The sequence below is a fragment of the Papaver somniferum genome, chromosome 7, assembly GCF_003573695.1.
Source record: "Papaver somniferum cultivar HN1 chromosome 7, ASM357369v1, whole genome shotgun sequence".
In the NCBI taxonomy this organism is placed as follows: domain Eukaryota; kingdom Viridiplantae; phylum Streptophyta; class Magnoliopsida; order Ranunculales; family Papaveraceae; genus Papaver; species Papaver somniferum.
This window is the reverse complement of record NC_039364.1, coordinates 164,506,214-164,533,071: the sequence shown is the minus strand read 5'-3', so window position 1 is coordinate 164,533,071 and position 26,858 is coordinate 164,506,214. Positions and strand designations below refer to the sequence as shown.

Sequence of the window (26,858 nt, the reverse complement as noted above, 5' to 3'; positions counted from 1 at the left end):
TCATACAAGACGAAGGACTACTCAAGGAACCGGTGGATCTTAATCGACTAAAAGCTATGTGGAGACTTGAACTTATCTATCACTCAAAAGTCTGTTTATCTCCTATCTTGAGATAAAAGTCGTTTTGCTATATAGACTTAGATTATACACATTTGCTATTCCGAGCCGAGTTTATCTCGCCTATCTATTTCTCCAAATATGTGTTGGTAAGCTTTCGCTTTATCCAAGTTCATCTTTACCTAGTGACGAAAGTCATGACAAGTTTCAATTACTTTAAAAATTGCTTACTTTGACGAAAAATAGTTTGTGAATAACAATTATAGAATATCAACGTCCTCTAAGAATGTTTCAATGATTGAAATGAGAGTTTAGATAATATAACCATTGGAGGATATAAGCATTGTTGTGGAAACACATATATGTATAAGTTCTTATTCCTTGAACCGAAGTTTGCGAACTTTGTTGATCAAGAGAACCGAAATAGTGGCGTGAGCTAAGTCCGCGAACTCAGTCCGCGAACTGGCGGAAGTTCTCGACCTGACAAATTCTGCTGCAGTTTGTGAACTCCGTCCGGGAACTTAAGTCCGCGAACCCAGTCCGCAAACTTGAGTTGGTTATATCTAAAAACGATGTTTGTGAACTTATTCTTATATAAACTAAGGAATGTAAATTGCGAATCGTGGCTATATAGTTCATTAACCGATTCGAGTAATCAAATCATTTTTTCTTCGATTATGTTTGTGTAGTTACATAAGATTTCCTTGCAATTGAAAAACTCTCTAACTAGTTCATTTGAGTCACTTGAACTAGTTATGCTGAAGAAGAATATGGTTGATATAAAAGTGATCATATGGCTAACCATTTGGTTAACTATTGTTGAACCAACAAATGTACAAGTTTGGGTATGGTTACACAAGCCTAGAAACGTGCATTTCATTTGTGTGTACAAGCTAGCTTTGGATCTAACGGTTGCAAGATATTAGCTTGAATCTAATCAGGTTTTGTACCTCATCAGGTTTTGTAACAAGTTAGCTTGGTAACAAAGCATTCAATATTCACCGTTAGATGAATATTGAATGCTTTGTTACCAACCTAACATTGATTGCAAACCCTGATTTGAAAGACTATCTAGCAACATGGAAACCTAATCCCCACACCTTCTGTGTGATACTAGTTGTGCTAAGATAGATTCGATTCTCTTTTAAGCTTTGGTTTCTTCTTCTAAACCAGGTTAACGAATTAAAGACTTCATTGGGATTGTGAAGCCAGACCGATACTACTTTCTTGTAGTTGTGTGGTCTGATCTTGATGTTTCTATCGTACGAGTACAATTGTAATAATTGGCTTGAGATTGATATCTCCGATAGGCAAGATATAAAAGTAATCACAAACACTTCGTCTTATCGTTTGTGATTTCGCAATATCTTTTTTCGCTGCGTCGATTAATATTTTTGTGAGGTGATTGATAATACTAGGCTGTTCTTCGGGAATATAAGTTCGGTTATCAATTGGTTCTTGTTCACCTTGATTTATCAAAAGACGGAACAAAACTCGTAGGTGTATTCGTGGGAGACGGATTTATCTATTACCGTAGAATTTTCTGTGTGATACAGATTTGTTTATTGAAGTCTTCGACTTTGGGTCGCAGCAACTCTTAGTTGTGGTTGAGATCAGCTAAGGGAATCAAGTATATAGCATTCTGCTGGGATCAGAGACGTAGGAGCATAACTGTACCTTGGATCAGTGTGAGATTGATTGGGGTTCAACTATAGTCCAGACCGAAGTTAATTTGGAGTAGGCTAGTGTCTGTAGCGGCTTAATACAGTGTGTGTTCAATCTGGACTAGGTCCCGGGGTTTTTCTGCATTTGCGGTTTCCTCGTTAACAAAATTCTTGTGTCTGTGTTATTTCTTTTCCGCATTATATTTTGTTATATAATTGAAATATCACAGGTTGTGCGTTGTTCAATCAATTAGAATATCCGACCTTTTGGTTGTTGATTTAAATTGATTGACACTTGGATATTTGTCTTTGGTACCATCCAAGTTATCTCTCTAGTATTTGATAAAGACTCGCAGATTTCTATTTTCTTGAGTGTATATCAAATCGAGAGATTGAGATATAAATTCTTTGATATACTTTTTATCTTGATTGAGTCTGACTGTCTAGTTGATTCTCTACAAAGTATATTGGAGTTTGTCCATACAGATTGCTAAGCGAAATATTGGGCGTGGTTGTTGTACCCCCACTTTTTCAAGGTGTTCAATTCCGACGATCTACCAATTAAGTTAAATCATACTAATATCAGCTTAATTCCAAAAGTAAAAAAATCCAGTCTCGGCTATGGAGTTTCGACCAATTTCTTTGTGTAATGTTCTATATAAATTCGTTACAGAAATCATTGTTGTTAGATTAAGTCCTTACATGGATAAGTTTATATCTTGGTCACAAAATGCTTTTGTGAAAAGAAGACAAATAACGGATAATATTGTAATTGCAAATGAGTTATTTCATTCAATGCATAAGTCTAATTCGAAACAAGGATTTTTCGCTCTAAAGTTGGATATGTCAAAGGCGTATGATCGGGTTTCTTGGTCTTTCTTGAGTTTTATGCTTCATCAAATGGGTATACATGGCCATTCTCATAAACTGATAATGAATTGTGCATGTACAACAACTTTTTGAATTCTTGTTAATGGTGCTCAATATGGAAGCTTTAAAAGTGGAAGGGGATTACGACAGGGTTGTCCCCTATATCCATCTTTATTCATTATCTGTTCTCAAGGCTTGTCTCTTCTCATGGCAAGGTTTGAAGAATTAAATTTGTACACTAGATACAAATTCAATAATACTGCACCTTCAATAAGTCATCTTATGTTTGTTGATGATCTGTTCTTCTTTGGAAAAAATTCAGAGGAAAACGTGCAGAAATTGAAGTCTATTCTGGATACTTATTCTTCATTGTCGGGACATATTATAAACTTCTCAAAATCTTCGATACACTTCAGTAATGGTTGTTCTTATTTTAACAGATGGAGAACTATTCAGAAATTTAGAGTTAAGGAAATGGAAGTTAATGAAAGTACTTAGGATCTTTTCCCTTGAAATCTGATTATAGTATTGAAACACATGAGCCTTTAGTAGCAAAGTTTGGAAATAAACTTTCTGGATATCGGTCTTTCTTTGTTAACTGTGCTGGTAGAACGGTTTTATCCAAAAATGCGTTATCTGCAATCCCTATCTACTTAATGGGAACTAATAAACTTCCAAAAGGAGTCACAAATCATATTTCACATATTCAGAGATCTTTCTGGTGGGGCCATGATACAAGCACCAGGGAATGCCATTTTATCAATTGGGGAAAAAATGGCAAAAGCCAAGGAAGATGAAGGTCTTGGTTTAAGAAATATGGAGCAGGTTAATGTTTCTTTGGTCGCAAAACTGGTCTGGCGGTTTTTAACAAATGCTGATGCAACATGGGTGAAGCTATACAATGCCAAATACTTACAGTCAGTCTCTTTTTGGGATTGTAATCCGAATCCAGGGGATTCAAAAACATGGAAAGATATGTTATCTGTTAAAGAGATCTTCATAAATAATTGTTGTTGGTCTATAGGTTCAGGTAATTCAATCAATATTTGGAATGACCCATGGGTGCCAAATATACCGGGTTTAGACCAACAAGACTTTCTCATTCGACAATTCAGGTTAAATGGACTTCAGATCTTTTTATACAGGGTCAAAGGGTATGGAATGTGGAACTTCTAATGCATCTTTTTCCGGAGAATCATGTGGAAGCAATCTTAAGTATCTATATTCCACAAGATGAGTCTGTTGAAGATAAACTAGTTTGGTTAAAAACTAAGTCAGGAATTTTCACTACGAAATCCTGCTACAAAATTTTGGCAGACAATGTGGCTACAAGTTCTTCTATTTCTTCGTTCCCGTGGAAAAGTTTTTGGAAAAATATGAAGACTCAACCAAAAATACATACATTTATATGGAAGGTTCTTCACAATAGGCTGGCTGTCTATGGTAATTTATCTAGATTTAATACTCATATTCAGAATATATGCCCTCTTTGTCACTCAGAAGAAGGATATGTTCATCATCTTTTATTCTCCTGTCAATTTTCAAAAGCCGTATTTCAAGAAAGTCCATTAAATATTGATATCCAGGATGGCGTTCTATCTATGGAAATTATCCAGCAATGGTTAGAAAAGAATGATCAAGGCATAATGTTAAATCTAGGTTCGTGTATTCTTTGGAATATATGGAAAATGAGGAATGATAAAGTCTTCAACATCACACAACCTTTAGTTCCAATTTGTATTCGTAAAGCTTTGGAAGATTTCAAGTTTTTCGACTTACACCATGCATTGAATTTTTGTTCTTCAGCTATTTTACAGCGACAAAATTCAATTCAGTGGAATCCTCCTCCTCCGTTCTACATTAAGATTAATGTAGATGCTGCATATAATAACGGTAGAGGAGCTGCATCAGCAGTGGCTAGAGATTCCTATGGCCTACATTTAGGAAGTGGTGCATTTTGTTTTGATTCCTTCTCATCAACGGTGGCAGAAGCTAAAGCATATGGTCTTGGTCTACAGTTGGCGAGAAGATTACAATTCTCTAAAATCATTGTTGAAGGTGATGCTGAGGAGATTCCGAAAGCTATAATAGGGAACATGAACGATATTCCTTGGAATATTCGATCCACTGTTCTCTCTATTCATGATCGCGTCAAGGATTTCAGCGAAGTTAGCTTTTTAGTTGTTCCTAGAGACGCAAATTCAATTGCTCATGACTTGGTTCAATTTGCAATTTCAAACTTTTTAAACAGATGGTGGGTTTATGATGTTCCACCTAATTGTATTATGCAACGTCTCATTTCTAATGAGGATTAATATACTCCCTCCGTTCTTTTATTATAGGCTGGTTTCCTAAAATAGATGTTACAAAAATATAGGCTGGTTGCCTAATTGGGAGGGTACTAGATTTCAATTTTACGCTTTTAACCTTCATAAAATCGTTTTTTTCTCTATCACCATTATATCACCGAAACACCTTCACCGCCATTACAAGCCTCCTTCAGCTCCATCTTTTCCCACAAAAATCACCACCAGCAACACCATCGCCGCCATTACAGCAAAGACCATCATTGTAACAACAAACCCAATCTTGTGCCCTAACCATCATCGTAACAGTTACTTTTTACAACTCTCCAGGTGATTTTTCTTCCCCATCGATTTCACCCTTCTCTTCTGTTTGATTTTCTTCAATTGCATTCCATAAATTGATATATCCATCTTTTCTTGGTAGAAGTATGAGAATTTTCAGTAACTCGAATCGTTGCTTCTTTTTGTTGATGCATAACCTACAGCGCCATTCAAGTGATGGGTTCTGTGTATAGTTGACTGAAAATTACCTTACAACCCAAAGAACAAAATCTGAATGAATCAAGCAAAGTCCTGGCACAAATTTCACATGTATTTGTAACTCCTTTACCATGTCTTAATTGAGGGCGTTCGTTGAGAAAAACGATTTCAGCATTGTTGATTGCATAATGTTGAACACCAGAAATGTCTATGTGCTCCTGAACTTCATTAACCCTTATAACGTTGTGGTAGTTAGACCTCCTTATCTGCAATTGGAGTAATAAGAGTTCAATCTTCGAAGTGGGTTTTCAAAAATCCAAAAAAAAATAAAGAAAAAGAAACGAAAAAACTTACTTGAACAATACGATATTCTTTATGATGAATCAGACAGTAAGAACAGATGGATTTACCCATACAATCCAAGCAGAAATATTTACATTCACTTTTGGACATTTCTTCCCCATGGTCCGTACAAGGAATGAAATAGTTTGCTTCCAGTAATGGTCTTAACCATTAAGCACCAAAGCCATTGTTTTCTTCCATTGGGATAAGCGGAACGACCTAATCAGAACACACAAAGAGACAAACATAAATAACAGAACATAAGGCTATTGTTAATAAGAGCACCAGTTACACCACCAGTTAAAGAAATGACCAAGTTTCCTCCGCGGTGGATTTAACAACATCAAACTTCCAACAAAATCATCTGTGAGATGGATAGATGTATAGAAAAGAATCATTAAATGCTAAACCACATGGCTTTAACAACATCAAGTTTCCTCCGCAGTGGCTTTGATCAATAATAGCATCGTGGTATAAAATTCAGATGGATATATGTATAGAAAAGAATCATTAAATGCACAATTTGCATTCGAATGGGTCAATTCTCGGATCCTACATGTTGGCTTGTCATCATTGCCACCCACTACAGTGCATATATGATCGTGCACAAGTAGTAATTCATAAAGGCCGGTGCAAGAAAAACTCTAGCTATATATAAAGAGGGACAGAGAGGAAGGCATTATATAGAGAGTTACAAGACGAGAAATTAATCATTAATTTAAGAGAGATGGAGAAGATAGACAATTAAAAATCAGGCATTTCATCTATCTGTATAAGTTATTGTTCAAAGGTGTCTCAAAGCCACATGAGGCTAATAATTTATCTGTGTATATTTAAACCTTAAACCAATCAAGATAATACATTGTGGATCTATAAATTTACATTTATGGTCTGTCTACTATAAATTGTTTGCAATTGTGGGGGCTGCTGGAGTAGTTGCATTGTTAAAAAACTGTACGCAATTGTATGTACGAAATCAAGCAAGAGATAATAAGCTTACTGGTTCAGGTGGCTTGGGTGCTGAATCACGAGGTGGACGAATGTGGATGCTTCTCCTATATAGCTCAAGCAGTGGCTTCAGATAATAGACCTCTGTGCAGTGCTTTCCTGCCAACCCACATACAATCGCTACTGGAGGAAGGTCCATGAGCTGTGCTATCTTCATTTTATTGATAGATTTGGCTCTCTGCAAAAACATCATAGTACAAAGGTGTTTTTAGCTACAAGGAAAAGACTGCAGAGTACATAGAAGGTGGTGCAATATTAAAACCTTCTTTCTTCCAACAAGGTCAGAGGCGTCCTTAAGCCAGCTCTGGTAAGTATCGTTGCCAATGATAGTTTGTTTAAAGTCCATAGCAATCTGGCCCGTTCTTTTTCTTTTCGTATTCGCCTTCATTTGATTTGCTTTCATAGGGTCAAAAACTGATCAATACCCAATAGGAAAAAAATACATGGTTCCATTAGCAAAGATTATTTAAAGTTGCTAATGAGATTTGTTTCCAGTTATAGTGCAATGCAAAGGCGACATAATTTACAGAATCTAGCAAATAGAGCCTAATATTAACAGCCCTATAAGCCGCACTATGATTTGCAGCAACTGAGAATCTAGCAAATAGAGCCTCAAATTTGCACATTAAAATGTCTTCCAACTAACATTTGTATGCACTGTTAATGGTATGGCTGGGAAAAATGTTAAAATGTTAAAGAGAGCAGGAAACAATAAGTTTTCTATAACCCAGCAGTAGCACATGCTGTACAAACTGTTATTATGGAGAGGGTAGATAATGACGCAACTGTAATTCCGGAGCTATGGAATTTTAAAGAGAGCAGGAAGGCAACATTGAAGGAGGGAATAAAAAAACTGAGCAAAGAGGTGAAATATGTTAACATCTGAGAGAGGCAGCTGGCTCAAGAGTTGAAAGTTCGATTAGTGTGGTCTAGTCGAAAATTCATAGCATGAAGTTTTCTTGTAGTCTTATTTATGTGGTTCAGTTCTGCGGAATGTATACTGAATTCTACTTCAGATCTAGATACAGTAATAAGCAAATTCATTGAGGGCCAAATATGAGGAAAACAACAATGAGGTAATTATAAAAACAATCAATTCAAGGCAAAGAAAAAACAAGTATGAAATCACATACCTGAAGAACTTTGTTGCGAAATTTCATACTCCTTGATAAATTCCCTTGCCTCATTCAATTCTTGAGGATCACACTCAAGTACATTAGGGAGTTGGCCATCTCTAATTAAACGCCATTTATGCATATGGGGAATCTTGTAGTGAATCCCACCCTTGATTCCAAGAATCTCCTTCATGCAAGATTGTAAAGTTATGAAAACATTGTTTGCTTCTTCAACCGAGAAAATTTCAAACGCTCTCGTAACACTTGCGATAAACTCGTCTACTGTGGTTGGAGCATCAGTATGATGAAGTGCAGATATAGCGCTGAAGAACCCCATGTCTAAAACATTCAAGTCGGGGCTGTTCGGAGGTTGACACAACAACTCGATATCTAACCCGTAACTTCGAACCGCTTCCAAAAATTCTTTATCATTCTCGTGGACATGCGGTTTTGCATTATCTTGTTGTATAAAGATTTTATTACAATTATTAAATGGCCATTTCTTCTTGATAGCAGGCAGCAATTTCTCAATCAGAAAACACCTCATAACATCTTTGTCAATAGATTTCATTGCCTTGGTTTCCATTGTCCCAGCTTTGCGGTTTTTGCTGGTCCTTTTTGCGGCTTCTTTAACAACAAAAGGCCATATTCCGATCTTACCATCAAAACCCAAGCGAGGACGAGCCACGGCTGTTAAAAACATGATTTTGGTGATAAAATTCTTACTTTTGCATGTGCGTAAAGGCTCTTCTTCTTCGGAATGAAGATAATACTTTTGTGCTCTTCTTGTAATGTAAAACCATTTTTCATATATATGAATCCGATCCAACATGTCAATGAATGAATTTGAAGATTGGTCCATACCTTTGTCTATCATTTTCAAGCAAAACTTCACCCTTGCTATCTTGTTTTCATCCGTAAGTCCCGGCCTCAAGGAATTTGAATGTGGTCGAAGATTTCCATTCTTGATTAGTCGATGTACGGTTGATGTTGACAAGTTTAGTTCGTGTGCTATTCCTCTTATTGTTGTTCGTTTGCGAAGAGGTATCAACTTAATTCTATCTAAATCTAATTGAATTCTCTTTCTACCAACTCTATTGACCATCTTAGAAGAGATATCAACTACATCTCCATTTGCATTAGCCAGTTTTGCACAATTCCATAATCTCGAAACCGTTCGAAATCCAACTCCAAACCGAGCCGCAGTATCAGTGATTAGTCCCCTGTGAAGTTTCCCATCTATGCTCCCTTGCATCAATTTTTCAAGAATTCTTCTCTTCACATCAGAAGTTAAATTCTTCTTCTTATTTCCATGGCGAATAGGTTCTGGTTCTGCAATGGTGTTAAAGGGACAGTGTATCTCCTCCTCCTCCTCCTCTTCTTCTTCTTCTTCTTCTTCACTATCACCATTATCATTTTCTTCCGGGTAACATTCATTCAAATCGATGAGACAATATTGATTTAAATCTCTAATAGTTGGAGATGGAATTGTAATTGGAGATGGAATTGTAGTAATTGGAGATGGAATTGTAATTGGAGTAGTTGATGGAAAATTACCTTGAGATAGAGTATCCTCAGGAGTTTGATTCAGGTCAAAACCCATTTCACTTGGTAATTTTATCAAACAGTTATAGGGTGAATCCTCATTGATTCAGGTCAAAACCCATTTCACTTGCAGGAAGTATTTGGTTATTGAAACTCATCTTATCTTCACAATCGCATTTTTACTTAACCAATCAGACCTACAAACTAAACACAGACTTTCTTTAATACCAACCCATGATAAACCTCAATCTAACTAATCAATTGAACAAATTTGAATTGGGTGAAAACCAGGAGGAGGAAGTAAAACGACCAAAAGAAGGAGATGAAGAAGAGTAAGATATCTGATAACAGATTTGAATTGGGTGAAAACCCTAAATTAAAAACAGGAGCAGATTAAAATCCATGGAAAATTGTTTCTCAGTTTGGAATTTTTTTTTCTCCGTTTCAGAAAGAATCACTCACTGAAAAATTGTTTCTCAGTTTCGGAAAGAGGAATTTATCGGGAGAGAAGGCAAAAAAGGAAAAAACAACACGGGAACGGTCACAGATATTTAATGGTATATTGACCTAAAAAGTATTTCCTCTTTCATCTTCCTCCTCCCCACCGAAACAAACATCCACCATATACCTCATGCAATTTTGATTGGGGTTGTTTGGTCGATACAATTAAAGTCGGTGGTGGTGTTTTGCTGGTACTCGAATGTATTTTGCCTGAGATGATCTTGCTTAAATGGTGGTTGTATGGGCAGTGTTTTAGGCGTGAACGGATGTGAAGGGAGATGGGGTTTCTGTGTAGAGAGTGGTGAGATTTGAAATTATATGGTTTCTGTTGGTGTGAGATCGAGACTTCAAGGATTCAAAACAGGTGCCAATAGAAGGGTTTTGTATGGAGGGATTGAATCACTGATGTGATATCAGAATTGATGATATTGAGAAGTGGCATTAGATTGCGATTTTGCTTCTGGAATTCAGAAAGAATTTTTTTGATTGGGATTTGATTTGTTGTTGGTTTGAATTAGGGTTTTTATTTTGTTTGATTTGTGTAAACTCGTTTGGATTCCCGTCTGGAAATCAGTTCCCTTCAATTGATGGGAATGTCACTGAGTTAGGGTTACGGAGAAAGCTGGAGGTGGTTGTGATGGCGGCACAAAAAGTGGTGGTGGCGGCGGTGATGGGTTTGGAGAGGGTAAAAGATGAGTTCATGTGAAATGTTTGGAAAGTGAAGGGCATGATAGTAAACTTCATAATAATTTTATTTTATTTAGTTTTTTAATATAATTTCTAAACAGAAGTAGGTATTTAACCGAGTCAACATGGGTCAACGTCAATTCCAAATACAAAACACCAACCTGGACAAATGTTAGACCAAACTTAAAAATTGGACAACCAAAAACAAAATAACCCTAAAAGAAATTACTCCCTTTGTACCTATTATATAGGCGGAATTTTCATAGGCGGAGTCCAAATTTCAAAACGATTTTTACTTCTATATTTGCTTGGAAATCATCACATTTGAGTGTATGTCTATTTTGACTATTCCGCCTATATATGTATGTGGATTGCATCATATAAAGAAAGAATCAATAAATCAGCTAAATATAATATTTTTGTTTTTCAATTTTTTTTATATATTTTTTTATATATTTTAATAATAAATCAGCTAAATATAATACTTTTGCTTTTCAATTATTTTATATTTTAATAATAAGCGATCCCAATTTTTTTAAAAGGTCTCCCAATATCTTTCTGCAACTCAGGTGACTCACATCCTTGATTTCAAAATTTACATCAACTAAGAAAGGATTTCAAGTATTTTCTCTTAGTCGCTGTCCAATTATACCTGCACTCGTTTGTGTCATCTGGTGTTCCATAAATAGATGCTTGAAAAATAGAAAATCTTATGTTGAAATAGCTGTCAGTACTGGCGGTGGCAAAGTGACAAATATTTAGGTACATGGTGAAATAGTGTGGGTGATGGGGCTTAGGTTGAAATAGGAGTCACTCGTGGTGGCATAGTGCTTGGGTTGAGATTGTTGACTTGATCGAGCCATGACGCATGAAATTATGTCTTATAGAAGGAAAACCACCCTACCCAAGTACGGAATGAGCAAACTCAAGAGCATGATGCGCAATGGTCATGCGCCATACCCGCAAGTGACGCAACTTGTACCTAATTCACCACGAGAAAACTGTAATTCATTGTCGGCCAAAAGACAAACGTCACCACATATTATGGTGAAGGAAAGCAGCCGCATGTTGTTTTGTTTTAACACATTTCAAGCACTTGATTTCAGTGTCAGATGAGATGAGACGTGAGTTGCGGGAAAAGATGAAATAAAAAAACTACTCGTATATATAAGTACATTGTTTTTTTCTTTGCATTTTTGTCTCTTGCAATTTCAAGCCGCCAAAAATCATTAGCATTATTGAGAGAAATTAAAAAAAAAAAAATATTTAAGAGAAAAAATCAGGATCAGACGACCATCATGTTTCTTTTTTTTCTTCTTTTCGATAAGCGATAATGATAATCATGTTTCTCTATAATTAAACAAAGGATCATATAAGCCAAGAAGTCATTGGTGGAGTAAGTGTACTAGGTATGCATTATTGTGAGTCACTTGTTACGTAGAAGTTCCAAATGCCTAGATCAATTGAACCTAAGGAGATGACCTTAATTCACTAACTACTGTCCAAACTTCGGGCTGCATTATCTTTCGATGTATTTGGTCCATGCTGACTCCAACCAATGAGCTGATCTTGCTCATTCTTGGCACTTAATCAACTAATACCATAATGGAGTAATTCGTGCATACAGTAAAATTCGTGAATGATATGCCTAGATTACTCGAGATAGAATGTTTTGTTTCGGAAATCATCGAGCACGACGCTTATTTCCCGAAAGATGTCCCAAAAGATATCTAGGACTGGGTGCAAAGAATAGAGTGGTCTTTCGTACACACTAACGGCTCAAGCTTTCGTTTCTCTATTGAGGGACACCATTAAGGAGTTTGGAGGAAAAGATGTAGCAGGAGTGTGAGTTGGGAAACGGCTTTGCTACATTATTGGTTTTGCCATGTCTTTTAGGTATCTTATATGTTGTTGCTCCTTTGCTTTCTTAAAGATTTGAAGTACTTCAATGCGACAAGCAAAAGGAAAAATAAGTACTTTGGAGGTTCACATGAATACTTTTTATAGTCTTTTGCTTGGGATGTCATATTAGTTTTACAGCAATTTGCATTCGAAAATGCGATCCCGAGAAACATATATGCCAACATTTCAAGGAAACGACCGTCCCAAGCTTAACATTTTATTGAACAGTTAATACAGAGTACATAGGAATAGAACCGTAAAATCTCCATACAGTGGATTACGAACATAACCGCAGGACAACCAAAACTTGCAACTACCTAGACATCGCCAAAGAGAATTTTGGCCGTCAATGTGGGTGCAAAAACGAGAATGGTGGAGCAGTGAGCAATATGACTAATTAAAAGCGTTTGGTCATTATTACTTCAAGAGGGTTCTTGTTAAATGTAACCATTCCTACTGTTTCTGTCATATCCGCCTTCCCATCTGGTGTTGCTGCCCTCATTTCAAACCCGTGAATAAGACGAGCCACCACCAAATGCATCACTTGCAACGCTGAAGTTACTCCTGGACACATCCTCCGACCCACTCCAAACGGTATCAACTCATAGTTCTGACCTTTTACATCCACATCTGCTTTCTCTTCCGCTAAAAATCTCTCCGGCCGGTATTCCGATGGGTTCTCCCACACAGTTGGATCTCTTTGGATCTTCCATATGTTTAGATACAAATGACCACCGGCTGGAACTTGAAACCCACCAACTACACAGGCCTCCATTGTCATCCTCGGCAGCAGCGCTGCAGCTGGATACAATCGCATCGATTCTTTGATGATTGCTTGTATGTACACGAGCTGAGGAATGTCGGATTCTTCCACTTGTTTATTTTTTCCGACGTGCATATCCAGTTCTTCTCTTGCGCGTTCCATTACGTGCGGATTGTTCAACAACAGGCCAAGAAGCCAAGTAAGGGTCACGTATGTTGTGTCACTACTGCCAGATAACATGTCCTGCACATATGTTCAAATTAATCACGTATAAGAACTGCAAGTTAATAAACAGAAGTAATCAACTACGTAGCTAACGCGATTATACCAGGATCATGGATTGGATGACTAGTTCATGGTTTTCTCCAGGAAGTTGGGATTTTTCCCCAAATGTCAAAAGAACGTCGATGAAATTTTGGTCACCATCACCTTCCTTATGTCCTGATGATAAGGACGACGACCTCAAGCGTCTCTTTTGACGACGCTCTTCAATAAAACCCTCAGCAATAGAGTTCAATTCATCTCTGCAAGACTGCATATCCCTTACAAGACCTCTCAGTCGATCAACCCACTCGAGGCATGGAACTACATCTGAAATTGAAAATACCGCTGTAAGATTCAATGCCTTCTCCATTGCCTTCTTGTATAGTTCCCGAACTACAGAACCTGCAATAGAATGATAATTAGAGTTTGATTAAAATAGCGATAAAAAAATCATTAATTGATGGAGTATTAATTTACTTTTCGGATCTTGGCTTTCGCACCCGGCGACGACTGCAGCAGAGATGTTGTACGTCATGAACGCGAACCAGTAGTCCATCCTAACTTGAGCAGTACCACCATTTTTGTCGCATAACTCATTGAGATCATTAAACGAAGCATCGATTTCTTTATACTTCAAGTGTTTCCACAGCCTTAGTTGCTGATTAGAGAGGAGTTGTTGCGCGGATATCTTTCGCAGTTCTTTCCAGAGCGGCCCATAAGGTGCGAACCCCAGCGATTCTTCGTAGTTAAACAAGTGTTTAACATTCAACGGAGCTGGACGGTTTGAAAACAATGCGTCGTTGGTAGTGAAACAATCTTTTATCATCTCCCAACTACTGAGGACTAGGATTTCATGGCAGCCGGAACGAATGGTGAATGCCGGTCCGTATTTGTCAGCCATGGCTCCTAGAGTCATGTATGGGCTTTCGGTTTTGCTCATCAGTAGAAGTTGATGACCTATGATTGGCCATGCACCTGATACTTCTGGGGCTTTTTTGGCTTTTGATGATGACGATGATGAATTCGTCTTCTTAGTACTGGTTTTGAGCAAGACATTAGTGATGATAATTATGATTATAAGAACGAGGATATAATAAGGATTCAAAGAAGAGTAAATCAGCTTTGAAATGTTGATGAACTCCATTAATTTATGAAGCTTCGAACTTTGTTGTTGATTAGAACTGGCACATTTGAAACACTAATATATAAGTGGAAAATGAGAATTGGGCTGCCTTTGCATGGCGGCCTGAGTTTCTAATTAAAAGCGTGTAGTATATCTTCGAATACTTTTTCATTTTATATTTGTTTGTATTTTCGATATAAGTCCTCAACACGAGCTACCCGTGACTCGTATTTTTACCGTCAAGTTACGGTAAACAATGGAAGACAAGTGGATATCGGTCACAAGTTTTTAGCCAATAAAAGCAAGGCTGCTGATGGGTACATTTTGTTTGGGGGTGTACCAATATATACAGGACAAAAAAGCAACTGTCTTTGGGTTGGTATACCACCAAGCAAAATGATATCCCTATTAACAGCCTTGAATAAAAGGAGCAGACAATGTGCAACCCGGTAATTAAAGGAACGTGTTTTCAATTTATCCTGATAAAAAAAAAAAATCACGGCTACAAATGGGATACCAGTTTATCGGAAATGCATTAAAAAACTCGGAATATGACACCTCAACAACATTGGCAGTAACAAATGACAATCAAATGCATAGACTTCTCAAAAAATAAAAGTAAACAAATTCGTGGATTTTTCGTTTGGATTTTAGAGCTTATGTAGATGGGATGTGCCATGTGACGAGACATAAATACAATAAACTTAAAATACTACCGGCCTATCTTTTTTGGAATGGATGAAGTAATAAGTTTGGAATATTCATGAATATGAATCAAATAAGTGGAGAGGTTGGTTTGTAGGCTACAAAGTTACAAGCATAACATTTTAACGCTTAAAAAAAGAAAAGAAAAGGTGGCCCGATAGTTGAAGTAACTTTTGCTATAGGGAGGAAACAAAGTTAGAAAACTTTCTACATTATTTGGTTTAATTTATGACAAATTCGGACTTAGATTGATTTAGTTTACACCAAACTTAACTAATTCATCTTCTAATCACATTTTCATATAACAGATCGAAATTTATGGAATATCAGTTGTTGTAGTTATTATCAAAAAAGTACCTCCTTTAAGATTTTAATTTCCTCACTGTGGCAAAAACCAAGAACTAATCACCGAGGCCAGACCCAGTTGAATAGTCTCTTCGAATCATGAACCATCTGTATTCAGTCGTTTCGAATTCAACTCGTTAAGACACTCCAAACACCATCTTGAACAAGTGTTAAAGCAGCTATCCCGAAGAGAACTGCTACCATCCAGGAATTTGAACTCCAGATGCAAGCTTAAACAGAGCCAGAGGTATACCCAAGAATTTCAAATAACCCAAGGTGGATATTTCTTACAAGACGAGATACTTGACTCTGAGCCGACCATCTACCTCGGCACAATTTTTAATTCGTCTGCAATAACAGGAAAAGGCAAAGACGATTAAGGAGGAAGATGGTACTACAATTACGACTACAATTGAAGCATACAGATTGGGAAATACAAATAGATCAGGACCAAAGATAGCGAAAGCCACCTAATCCGAAGGCATGAAGACATACTACTTGAAGCCCATATTCAGACAACTTGCAGCCAACAAAAGCCCAATAGTTGCAATTTAAAATTTCACTAGCAATCAGTTTGAAAAGGGGAAATTAGGTTCAGACCCAACCCATGGATAACCCATAATATGAGGCCCTTAATTAAAAAAAGTTTAAATTTAGGCCCCGAGTTTTTAAAAGACCTTGATATCCTTATGCATATTGTCAAGCCCATAATTAAATAAAATTTAAATCTAGGCCCAAAATTATTAAATCTAGGCCCGAAATTATTAAAATACAGTGTGAAGGTGTAAACAGAAGTTACACATGCATATGGCATGTGTAGCCAGAAGTTACACATCTTATGATATGTGTAATGCAAAGTTACACTTGTATATATATATGTAGAAAATAAACATCAAAAAGAAAACACAAAAGAAATACATGTATTACTTTAATATTCATTTACAACAATTTCTTAGCATGTGTAACTAGAATTTACACACACATCTGTCTAGTGTAATTGAGAGTTACATATGTGTCTATCTAGTGTAATTGAGAGTTACACATGCATCTGACTTGTGTATTCAGCGTCAACTCCAGCTCCAGCGAGACCATTACCACATTTAAGCAATTAGCTTTTAAGAAGTTATCTGAAACCTAAAATATAACAACAAACAATCAGTATTTATAAGATTAAAATGAACAGTACATACAACAGTGTATATTCAGTTTCACAAGCATCTGACTAGATGCATCTAAATTGTGTAACTGAGAGTTACACATGCATATAACATGTGTAACTAGGAGATACACATGCATCTGGCTTATGTAACTAGGAGTTACACCTGCATATGAAATATGCCATTTATCATGAACTTGCAAGCGTAAGTTACCTAAAGCAAAGTATGTGTAAGTAAAGGTTACACATCTAATTAGCATATGTAACTAGAAATTACACATCTATTTAGATTGTGTAACTAGAAGTTACACATGTAATTAGCATGTGTAACTAAAAATGACACATCCATACCAAAACACCATCACTAAGACAAGCAGAATGTAAAGTAGATCCAAATTACAATGTCTAACACATCCATACCAAAACACCACCACTAAGACAAGCATAATGTAAAGTAGATCCAACTTACAGTGTCTAATACAGCTCTAACATCCAAACCAAACCTCTCAGCTTCATACCAAAACACCACCACTAACTCCAAATACAAATTATCCTCCAAATATGATCCAGTACCACCACCACCACTGCTTCCTCATCCTCCTCCAAAACCTGCACCTCCACCATCAACACCACCACAACTTAATAACCAATAGCTTCCGACAAGCTAAACATAAAATGAGTCATCAACATACTCAACAGGAGAAATATATCATATGCAGAAAGCAATAGATACAAATGTGTCTTAAAGATACAAATGCTACAACTATTTACAAATACACATGCAACAGGATATATATGTGTAACTTCAAGTTACACATGCTAAAAATAAAACTGGATATATACGTGTAACCTCAAGTTACACATACTGTAACAAAAAACAGCATGACTACATTATCAATTTGAAGTTGTTCTTCTGAAACAACATTGTTTCTTCATCCTCTTCTCAGTATAAAACAAAAAACTCACAAAAAATTCACAAAAAACAAGAGACAAACAGAAAAATAAAAATTCCATGCTAAAAATACAACAGGATATATATGTGTAACCTCAAGTTACACATACTGTAACAAAAAACAACATGACTACATCATCAATTTGAAGGTGTTCTTCTGAAACAACATTGTTTCTTCATCCTCTTCTCAGTATTAAACAAAAAACTCACAAAAAATTCACAAAAAACAAGAAACAAAGAGAAAAATACAAATTCCATGCTAAAAATACAACATGATATATACGTGTAACCTCAAGTTACACATACTGTAACAAAAAACAACATGTCTACATCATCAATTTAAAGTTGTTCTTCCAAAACAAGATTGTTTCTTCATCCTCTTCTCGGTATCAAACAAAAAACTCACAAAAAATTCAAAAAAAATAAGAAACAAATAGAAAAATACAAATTCCATGCTAAAAATACAACTGGATATATATGTGTAACCTCAAGTTACACATACTGTAACAAAAAACAACATGACTACATCATCAATTTGAAGGTGTTCTTCTGAAACAACATTGTTTCTTCATCCTCTTCTCAGTATTAAACAAAAAACTCACAAAAAATTCACAAAAAACAAGAAACAAAGAGAAAAATACAAATTCCATGCTAAAAATACAACATGATATATATGTGTAACCTCAAGTTACACATACTGTAACAAAAAACAACATGTCTACATCATCAATTTAAAGTTGTTCTTCCAAAACAAGATTGTTTCTTCATCCTCTTCTCGGTATCAAACAAAAAACTCACAAAAAATTCAAAAAAAATAAGAAACAAATAGAAAAATACAAATTCCATGCTAAAAATACAACAAGATATATATGTGTAACCTCAAGTCACACATACTGTAACAAAAAAAAACAGCATGTCTACATCATCAATTTAAAGTTGTTCTTCTGAAACAAGATTTTTTCTTCATCCTTTTCACAGTATCAAACAAAAAACTCACAGTAAATTCATAAAAAACAAAAAACAAACAGAAAAATACAAATTCCATGCTAAAAATACAACAGGATATATATGTGTAACCTCAAGTTACACATACTGTAACAAAAAAACAGCATGTCTACATCATCAATTTAAAGTTGTTCTTCTGAAACAAGATTTTTTCTTCATCCTTTTCTCAGTATCAAACAAAAAACTCACAGTAAATTCATAAAAAACAAAAAACAAACTGAAAAATACAAATTCCATGCTAAAAATACAACATGATATATATGTGTAACCTCAGGTTACACATACTGTAACAAAAATTATCATTCACTAGATTGTTGTAGAATTGGACAACACAACGTTTTAGCCCTTCTTTAATCTCATCAGCATAAGCTACGTAATCTATAGCATTAATAAGATAACGATTCGTTGATATCAAATCTGAAAACAAAATTTCAGTCGAGAATTAAGATAAAGAGATTGATTGATTCTCAATAAAGAAACCTAGCAAATTTTTGTAATATGTTTTCAAGATTTTCATCTAAAAACCAATGTAAACAGATGTAAACTCCGGTTACGAGTTCATCAAATAATATCATTTGAAATAGTAAAAATGTTTCTAATCAAAGCTGTTTACAAATCTGAAATCAAAAATAAAGATTAAAATCATATTACGAATCTGGAAAAAAATCCCTGACAGATATATGCAATTCATTTTCATTTGACTATTCCTCTGCGGCTCCACAAGAGCTTTGATTTTTTTTCTTCACTGTCCAAGGAGACAAATACAGCGTATGAGAGAGTCTTAACAAACCAAGAAATGAAAGCGAAATGCATTAATAGAAGATGATACTCATACTTAGATTTTTGATGAATTCATGTTGAATCTGCGGATCTATTAATTCGAATCTGTTTCGTGGATTTATTTTTTCTACTGAAACTGATACTCCTCCTTCTCCTGGTGGTGGATTTGTGATCTCCATCGTCGCCATCAATGATAATAATTTACCCTGATAGAGATAAAGATGAATCTCAGAAACCCTATAAACTATTTTTCTACAGCAAAGAGAGAGATCAAGATGAGAGAGAAAGAAAATAGAAAAATGAAAATGTATTATGATATTACTCTTGAATAAATACTAAAGGGTATTCTTGGTATTATTAAAATTCGTATTAATTAATTATGGGCCAGATCTGAAGAAAATTTGATTCTTTGGGCCTAGCAATATCATTTTCTTAAAGTATGGAGTTGACAATATATGATCCATTTGGTGGGGCTTCAAAATATTGAACCCATATAATAGGGTGTTTCTAGTATTTTTCACGTTTGAAAAAGTACACGGATAAGCAGTAAGCGAAGACCCGAGACAAAGACATCAAAAGAAAACATCAACAACAATGCAGGGCAAAGACTCGAAGAATTTTCTTAAGGATTGCTCTTCGAACAAACCTCAAGAAAAGGGGCATAAATGTAGTAGCAAAATATGTAACGGACATGTGTCGAGAGATCAAGTCAGAAGTAGCTTAGTTAGATGCAACCGTTTATAGGTGAAAAACGAGGGTCTAACAACCACACCCAATATTTCATCTAGGCAATCTGTATGGACTAACTCCAATATAATTCCAAGAGAATCAACTAGACAGTCAGACTCAATCAAGGAAAATATATCCAAGAGTTATATTTCTGTTTCTCAATGTAGTCAACAAATCAAACAGATAGAAATCCGCAAGCCTGATTATTATGAGAAACAACTTGAACGATACCAAAGACCAATTTTCAAGTGTCAATCAATTTCAATCAACAACCAAAGGTTGGATTTACCAATTGATTGAACTACGCACAACCTGTGATATTTCAATTATATAGAAAATATAATGTGAAAAAGAAATAACTCAGACACCAGAAGTTTTGTTAACGAGGAAACCGCAAGTGCAGAAAAACCCCGGGACCTAGTCCAGATTTGAACACCACACTATATTAAGACGCTACAGACTCTAGCCTACTATAAGTTAACTTTGGACTGCAACGTAGTTGAGCCCTAACCAATATCACACTGATTAAGGTACAGTCGCGTTACTTACGCCTCTGAATCCCAGCAGGATTCTACGCACTTTATTCCCTTAGCTGATCTCACCCACAACTAAAAGTTGTTGCGACCCAAGGTTGAGCACTTGATAAACAAATCTGTCTCACACAGAAAAGTTTATTTGAATAAATAAATCTGTCTCCCACAGAAATACCTACGAAGTTTTGTTCCGTCTTTTGATAAATCAAGGTGAATAGGAACCAATTGATAATCCGATCTTATATTCCCGAAGAACAGCCTAGGTATCAATCATCTCACAATAACTTAACTATATGGTAGTAGAACAAGTTATTGTGGAATCACAAAGAATGAGACGAAGAGCTTTGTGATTACTTTTTATATCTTACCTATCGGAGATAAATCTCGAGCAAATCTTAGAGAAGATAGTACTCAATATGATAGAACAAAGTAAGATCAGAACACGCAACTACAGAGAAAATAGTTGGGTCTGGCTTCAGAAATACCAATGAAGTCTTTAAGGCGTTAACTTATAATGGTTTTAGGAAAAACCTAGGTTAAAGGAGAATCGACTCTAGTCGCAACTAGTATCACACAGGAGGTGTGGGGATTAGGTTTCCCAGTTGCTAGAGTTCTCCCTTATATAGTCTTCAAATCAGGGTTTGATAACTTTGGATCAAAACAATCAATATTCACCGTTAGATGAAACCGGATGTAAAATTCAAGCTAATATCTTTCCACCGTTAGATGGTCTTTAGCTTGTTACACACAAATGAAATATACATTCATTTAGATATAGGTAACCGTACCTGAACGTGTATATTGAGTTAGCTCAATAACAGTTAACTAAAGTTAGCCATATGAACACTTTTCTCTTAACCTTGTTCATCTTAACACTTCTAGATCAATTGATAATCAAATGAATCTAATTTTGTTACTCATAGAGTTGTTCAATTGTTTATATTCTCATAGAAGTATACAAGACACAGTTGAAGCAAAATCGGATTGATTCAAAAGAATCAGTTCGTGAACATTTTAGCCACGGTTTGCAAAGATTGCATTCCTTAATTTATAAATGTATTTGTTCATGAGTATGAAATCATACTTAACCGATTTAAGAACTTGAACCACTTAAGTTTGCAAATGGGTACGCGAACTTAAGTTTCGCACATTGGTCACAAGCCTGCAAATGAGTACGCAAACTTTAGCTCCGGACCGAAACCGTTTGCGAACGGGTACACAAACTTGGTTCCCGGACTTCAACAGTTAAATTAGTTTGCGAACGGGTATGAAAACTTAAGTACCCTGACTTAAACAGTTGAATAAGTTTGCGAACGGGTATGCAAACTTCCGGTCCTGAATTCCGTCAAAACAGTTCATACACTAAGTACACAAACCATAATGTATCCAAACATGGGTTTTATCTCTTAACTCCGATTTCAATCATTGAAACATTCTTAGAAGACGAAAATAGCTGTCTCACACAAACTATTAGCTTATAAGAAATTTTCAAGTGATTGAATGATCAATATGAAACATTCCGAGCCTACATCAAATGACTGTCCCACACAAATCATGTAAGATGTTACCAGGTGATTTCACATGATCATCTTTTGACTTTCATAAATAATAATGATGAACGTGGTTAAAGCAAAAAGCTTTCCAACACATATTTCGAGAAAGATATAAGTGAGTTAAACTCAGCTCGAAATATCAAATGTGTATAATGTAAAGTCTATATAGCTATACGACTTTGTCTCAATAGGAGATAGAATAGAATAGACTTTTGAGTGATAGATGAGTTCAAGTCTCCACATACCTTTTTGTTGATGAAGTTCCACAATATCCCCTTAGTAGTTCTTCGTCTTCAATCGATGAACGCCGTGAAGTCTAAAGCTCAACTACACATTTTATCCTAAAGTAGACTAGAAATCAAGACTTACAGTTTTGACAACTAAACTTGACAAACAAGCTTGAGATAACAACGCTTGCGAGTTCGACCGAGCAGTGCTCTAACAATCTCCCCATTTGTCAATTTTAGTTAAAAACTATCAATATATATGGATTACAAAATAAATAAACTTTCTAGCTTCTCATTCAAATGCTTGATTTCCTTGGTTCTTCAACATTCCTTGAATTCTTCGTCACTCCAAGTACTCCAGTGATTCTGAACGTGTTCAACTCAGCATCATAGTTGTTGAAGATCCGTAACCATAACAATAAGAAAATAATTGTTCTCAATTATTGTTATACAATGTCATAGTATTATTACACAGCATCAAAGTTTAATTTTATCACAACTTTGACAATAATACTACGGTGATATGTATCACTCCCCCTTAGTCAATAATTCATCTCACAATGAAAACCACTCCCCCTTACATAATGATCCGTAAACCATATGTATATGTAGTGTGAACTACAAAATAATTCTCCCCCTTTTTGTCAATATAAATTGGCAAAGGTACGAAAACTAGCGGGATCATAATGAAATTCTCAAAGAGATACTTCATGACTAAAAGAGAACATATCAACTTTGTTTCGATGGTTTTACATAGTCGAAACTTAGTGTATTCATCAAGGAGTTTATAAAGATACAAGATAACTCCTACAATATTCCACAGCCGCACTCCCCACAAATATTTTGCAATTAAGAACAAGTTCAATTAAGAACTCTCCCCCATAAAATGTCATTCCCGAGAGAACAACAAGAGCGACCTTACTTTTACAAGAAAAGAATAATTTCTTTGGATATTAACAAATCACATGAAACATGAATTTGTATCCAGTAAACTCAATTAAATTAACCATAAGAGAATCTCAATGATTAATTTAATCTCAACATAAGAAAACTTATGGATCCGTACAATACTTTCACATAGAAGTGGATCAGAGAAAGATCAGTACTGCAGAATAGTCAAATATTCATTCTATTTTTCATCAATATTTGCATAATGATACCATAGACTTAATCTTTGACATATAATTAAAAAGTTCATTCTATTTTCCATCAATATTTGCATAATGACACAATAGACTTAACTTTTGACATATATGGGACAATCATAGTTCACGGACGTAAACACACATATCCCATAATATTATTTGCAATATATAAAACCAATAAACATTAAAACATTGCAAATAACTTAGAATTTAAATAAATAAATCTAAAAACATTGCAAGATGAAAATCGTTGGCAATAGCTATGCGTAATCACAATATATGCTATTCCAAACCCTAGTTATCCTTCTTAATACACAAGAATAAATTCTCATAAGAAGTTTCCTAGACAAAAAAAAATCAAGTTTCTTTGTTAACTTCATACCTTTGGATGACTCCATCATAAAAGGTATCACTGATATCCTTGATTCTTTGATAACTTCATACCTTTGGATCAAGAATAAATTCTCATAAGAGGTTTCTTAGACAAAAAAAAATCAAGTTTCTTTGATAACTTCATACCTTTAGATGACTCCATCATAAAAGGTATCACTGATATCCTTGATTCTTTTGACCATGGAGACTCCATGTTCATGGGTTAAAATATTTAATTTTCGATCAACAATACGGGCAAGTTGCCTAGCTTTAATGAAGTCCACGATGAGTTTCTTATGATTCCATATCAAGACATTTTGATTTTGAAGGATTTTAGTCTGACCATTAATGAGCTGATTTATTTGCAGTTGTAGATTTGCACATTCGACATTTGAGTCATTCTGAAAAAGAATTAAATCTTTGACAGTTTCACCAATCCAGGAATTATACTCTTTTTTTGCAATTATCTTTTTTAAGACAAGTTCTTGAACTGAATCACATTCTTTAATGTCTTCTTCCATCTCAAGATTCACCACTTCTTGAGGTCTTGATGAGTTCTCCATTTTTTTTAATAGGGATGGAAAAACAATATAATATATATATATTACGAATAAGAGAAGAACACCCTTGTTATGGAAACCCTAAAAACTCCCAAGTAAGGGACAAGTTATGGAAGATTAATGGATCAAGAAAAGATCCAAAAAATAATAAAATACACTCTCTTTTCAGATATCTCTTACCTTCATAGCTCAATAATTAAAAGATTTACTTTAAATCAGAGCATATGAAAAAGATACACTAGTTACTATGAGTCAAGATATGACTCACATTCACAAAGAAGAAAACAATTATTTCAAACACAAGACAGATGATGACCTACAGTAGACTTGAGCATCTCGCAAATTTCATCCTTCCAACTCTCAAGTTATATACAAGGATGAAATTACCTAGATCTAGGTAGCTAAGTAAGATGTAATCCCACCATGAATATTGAGAGATGAGGTGTAAATATCATCTGAATGTTTGAGCCTCGTATTCCTTACCTTCCTTCGATTGTTTCTTATCCCGGAGGAATAAGACATAAACCTTTTAGAGTATCCATCAGAAAGATTTTTCTGAGGACGAAATCTAGGACCTCTAGAGATTGGTTCTAGCGGGTCAGAATTGAGAGAATTCCATTTCCTAGACTTAGGTCTACCATACTTATTCTCATTAGCACTGGGAATGTGTAGATTTGTAACGCAACAATTAGCACCATTAAGAGGGAAACAATTCCTGTAGATATTTCTAGAAGAGTGACTTTGGAAACCTCGTGCACGAGAATTCTGGTTTTATGCAGGAATGAAATTCATTGTAGATGTCGTCAGAAAACTCACTCTGTCAACAGCAAAAAGAAGTAGATTTTGAAGATCAGAAATTTGTTTCTTTCTAGCAAAACAATGTGAATCATAATGATTTCTTTTCCTGCAGAAAGAACAGGTTCGTGGAAGAGAGACATTGGAAGGAACCTGTTTTAAACTCATAGCCCTATTGGAAGAATGCAAGTTATGTAAACATTTCTTAGCAGACGCTTCCTTTGGAGTAATTATATTCATGTACTGTAATCCTTCATGAGAATTAGAAAAAGGCACAAAAGAAGGTTTACTCATTAAGACAGAGTTTTCCCTTTTCAAGGAATTGCACTGTTTCTGGGCTAGGAGGAGATGCGACCAGTTTCTGTTTTTCAACACGAATGTTGTTCAGATCTGATGAATGAGTCTCGATCAAACGTTTTTCTCTAATTGAATCTTCTTTAACAATATCTTCAAGAATACTAATCTTTTCACGTTGTAGGGTAGCTTCTTGAACAATGTTTTCGATATTGTTAGAGAAAGACTCAACGATACTATAGAGTTCCCGTTCTCGATCAATAGACTTCTCAAGTTCATCAATGAGCTGAGCATGTTTTTCTTCAAGAGACTTTATTCTGGAATCTTGAATATCAATAATCTCAGCATATTTTTTAATGTTCGGGTGAGTTCCATTTCAGCTTCTGACATAGTGTCAACTGTCTCATCAGAGGGAATGTTATCAGAATCTGGTAGCAAAAATTTTCTACCTCGGGAGTCGGAAGAATCATCTAAGGAGTTATCCTTTGAGGTAAGCCCAAGATATTTGGCATAATCAAAAACATTGGAAGACATTTTTATGTGCGTAAAAATGAGACAATCTTCTATCCACAGAAATCAGATTGCTACAAACACAGACTTATGAGGTCTTAAACGTGTTTGCCTGCTCTGATACCAATTGAAAAAGCGGGGGTCTAACAACCGCACTCAATATTTCGTTTAGGAAATATGTATGGACTAACTCCAATATAATTCCAAGAGAATCAACTAGACAGTCAGACTCAATCAAGGAAAATATATCCAAGAGTTATATCTTTGTTTCTCAATGTAATCATCAAATTAAACAGATAGAAATCCGCGAGCCTGATTATTATGAGAAACAACTTGAACAGTACCAAGGACCAATGTTCAAGTGTCAATCAATTTCAATCAATAACCAAGGTTGGATTTACCAATTGATTGAACTGCGCACAACCTATGATATTTCAATTATATAGAAAATATAATGCGGAAAAGAAATAACACAGACACCAGAAGTTTTGTTAACGAGGAAACCGCAAATGCAAAAAAACTCAGGGACCTAGTCCACATTTGAACACCACACTGTATTAAGACAGCTAC

The 26,858-nt window shown here is 35.4% G+C and overlaps 2 protein-coding genes across 3 annotated transcripts; one reads left to right on the top strand and one right to left on the bottom strand.

Annotated features, from left to right (window-relative positions):
* Nucleotides 1-3,365: 3,365 nt before the first annotated feature.
* LOC113295492 lies at nucleotides 3,366-4,906 on the top strand. The gene is made up of 3 exons (XM_026543823.1): nucleotides 3,366-3,621; nucleotides 3,737-3,806; nucleotides 4,048-4,906. Exons 1-3 carry the CDS (start codon nucleotides 3,366-3,368, stop codon nucleotides 4,904-4,906), a joined length of 1,185 nt encoding a protein of 394 aa, XP_026399608.1.
* Nucleotides 4,907-12,651: 7,745 nt separating this feature from the next.
* On the bottom strand, nucleotides 12,652-16,068 carry LOC113298974 (methyltetrahydroprotoberberine 14-monooxygenase-like). Of its 2 annotated transcripts, XM_026547881.1 has the most exons (4): nucleotides 15,690-16,068; nucleotides 13,982-14,541; nucleotides 13,569-13,906; nucleotides 12,652-13,483 (listed from the first exon to the last, which is right to left on the bottom strand). In XM_026547881.1, the coding sequence occupies exons 2-4, from the start codon at nucleotides 14,442-14,444 to the stop codon at nucleotides 12,875-12,877; spliced, it is 1,410 nt and encodes a 469-aa protein (XP_026403666.1). In that variant the 5' UTR covers nucleotides 14,445-14,541; nucleotides 15,690-16,068; the 3' UTR covers nucleotides 12,652-12,874. The 2 variants fall into 2 exon arrangements, with proteins under 2 accessions (XP_026403666.1, XP_026403665.1); XM_026547880.1 differs by lacking the exon at nucleotides 15,690-16,068 and having other exon boundaries at nucleotides 13,982-14,768.
* Between the last annotated feature and the right edge of the window lie 10,790 nt (nucleotides 16,069-26,858).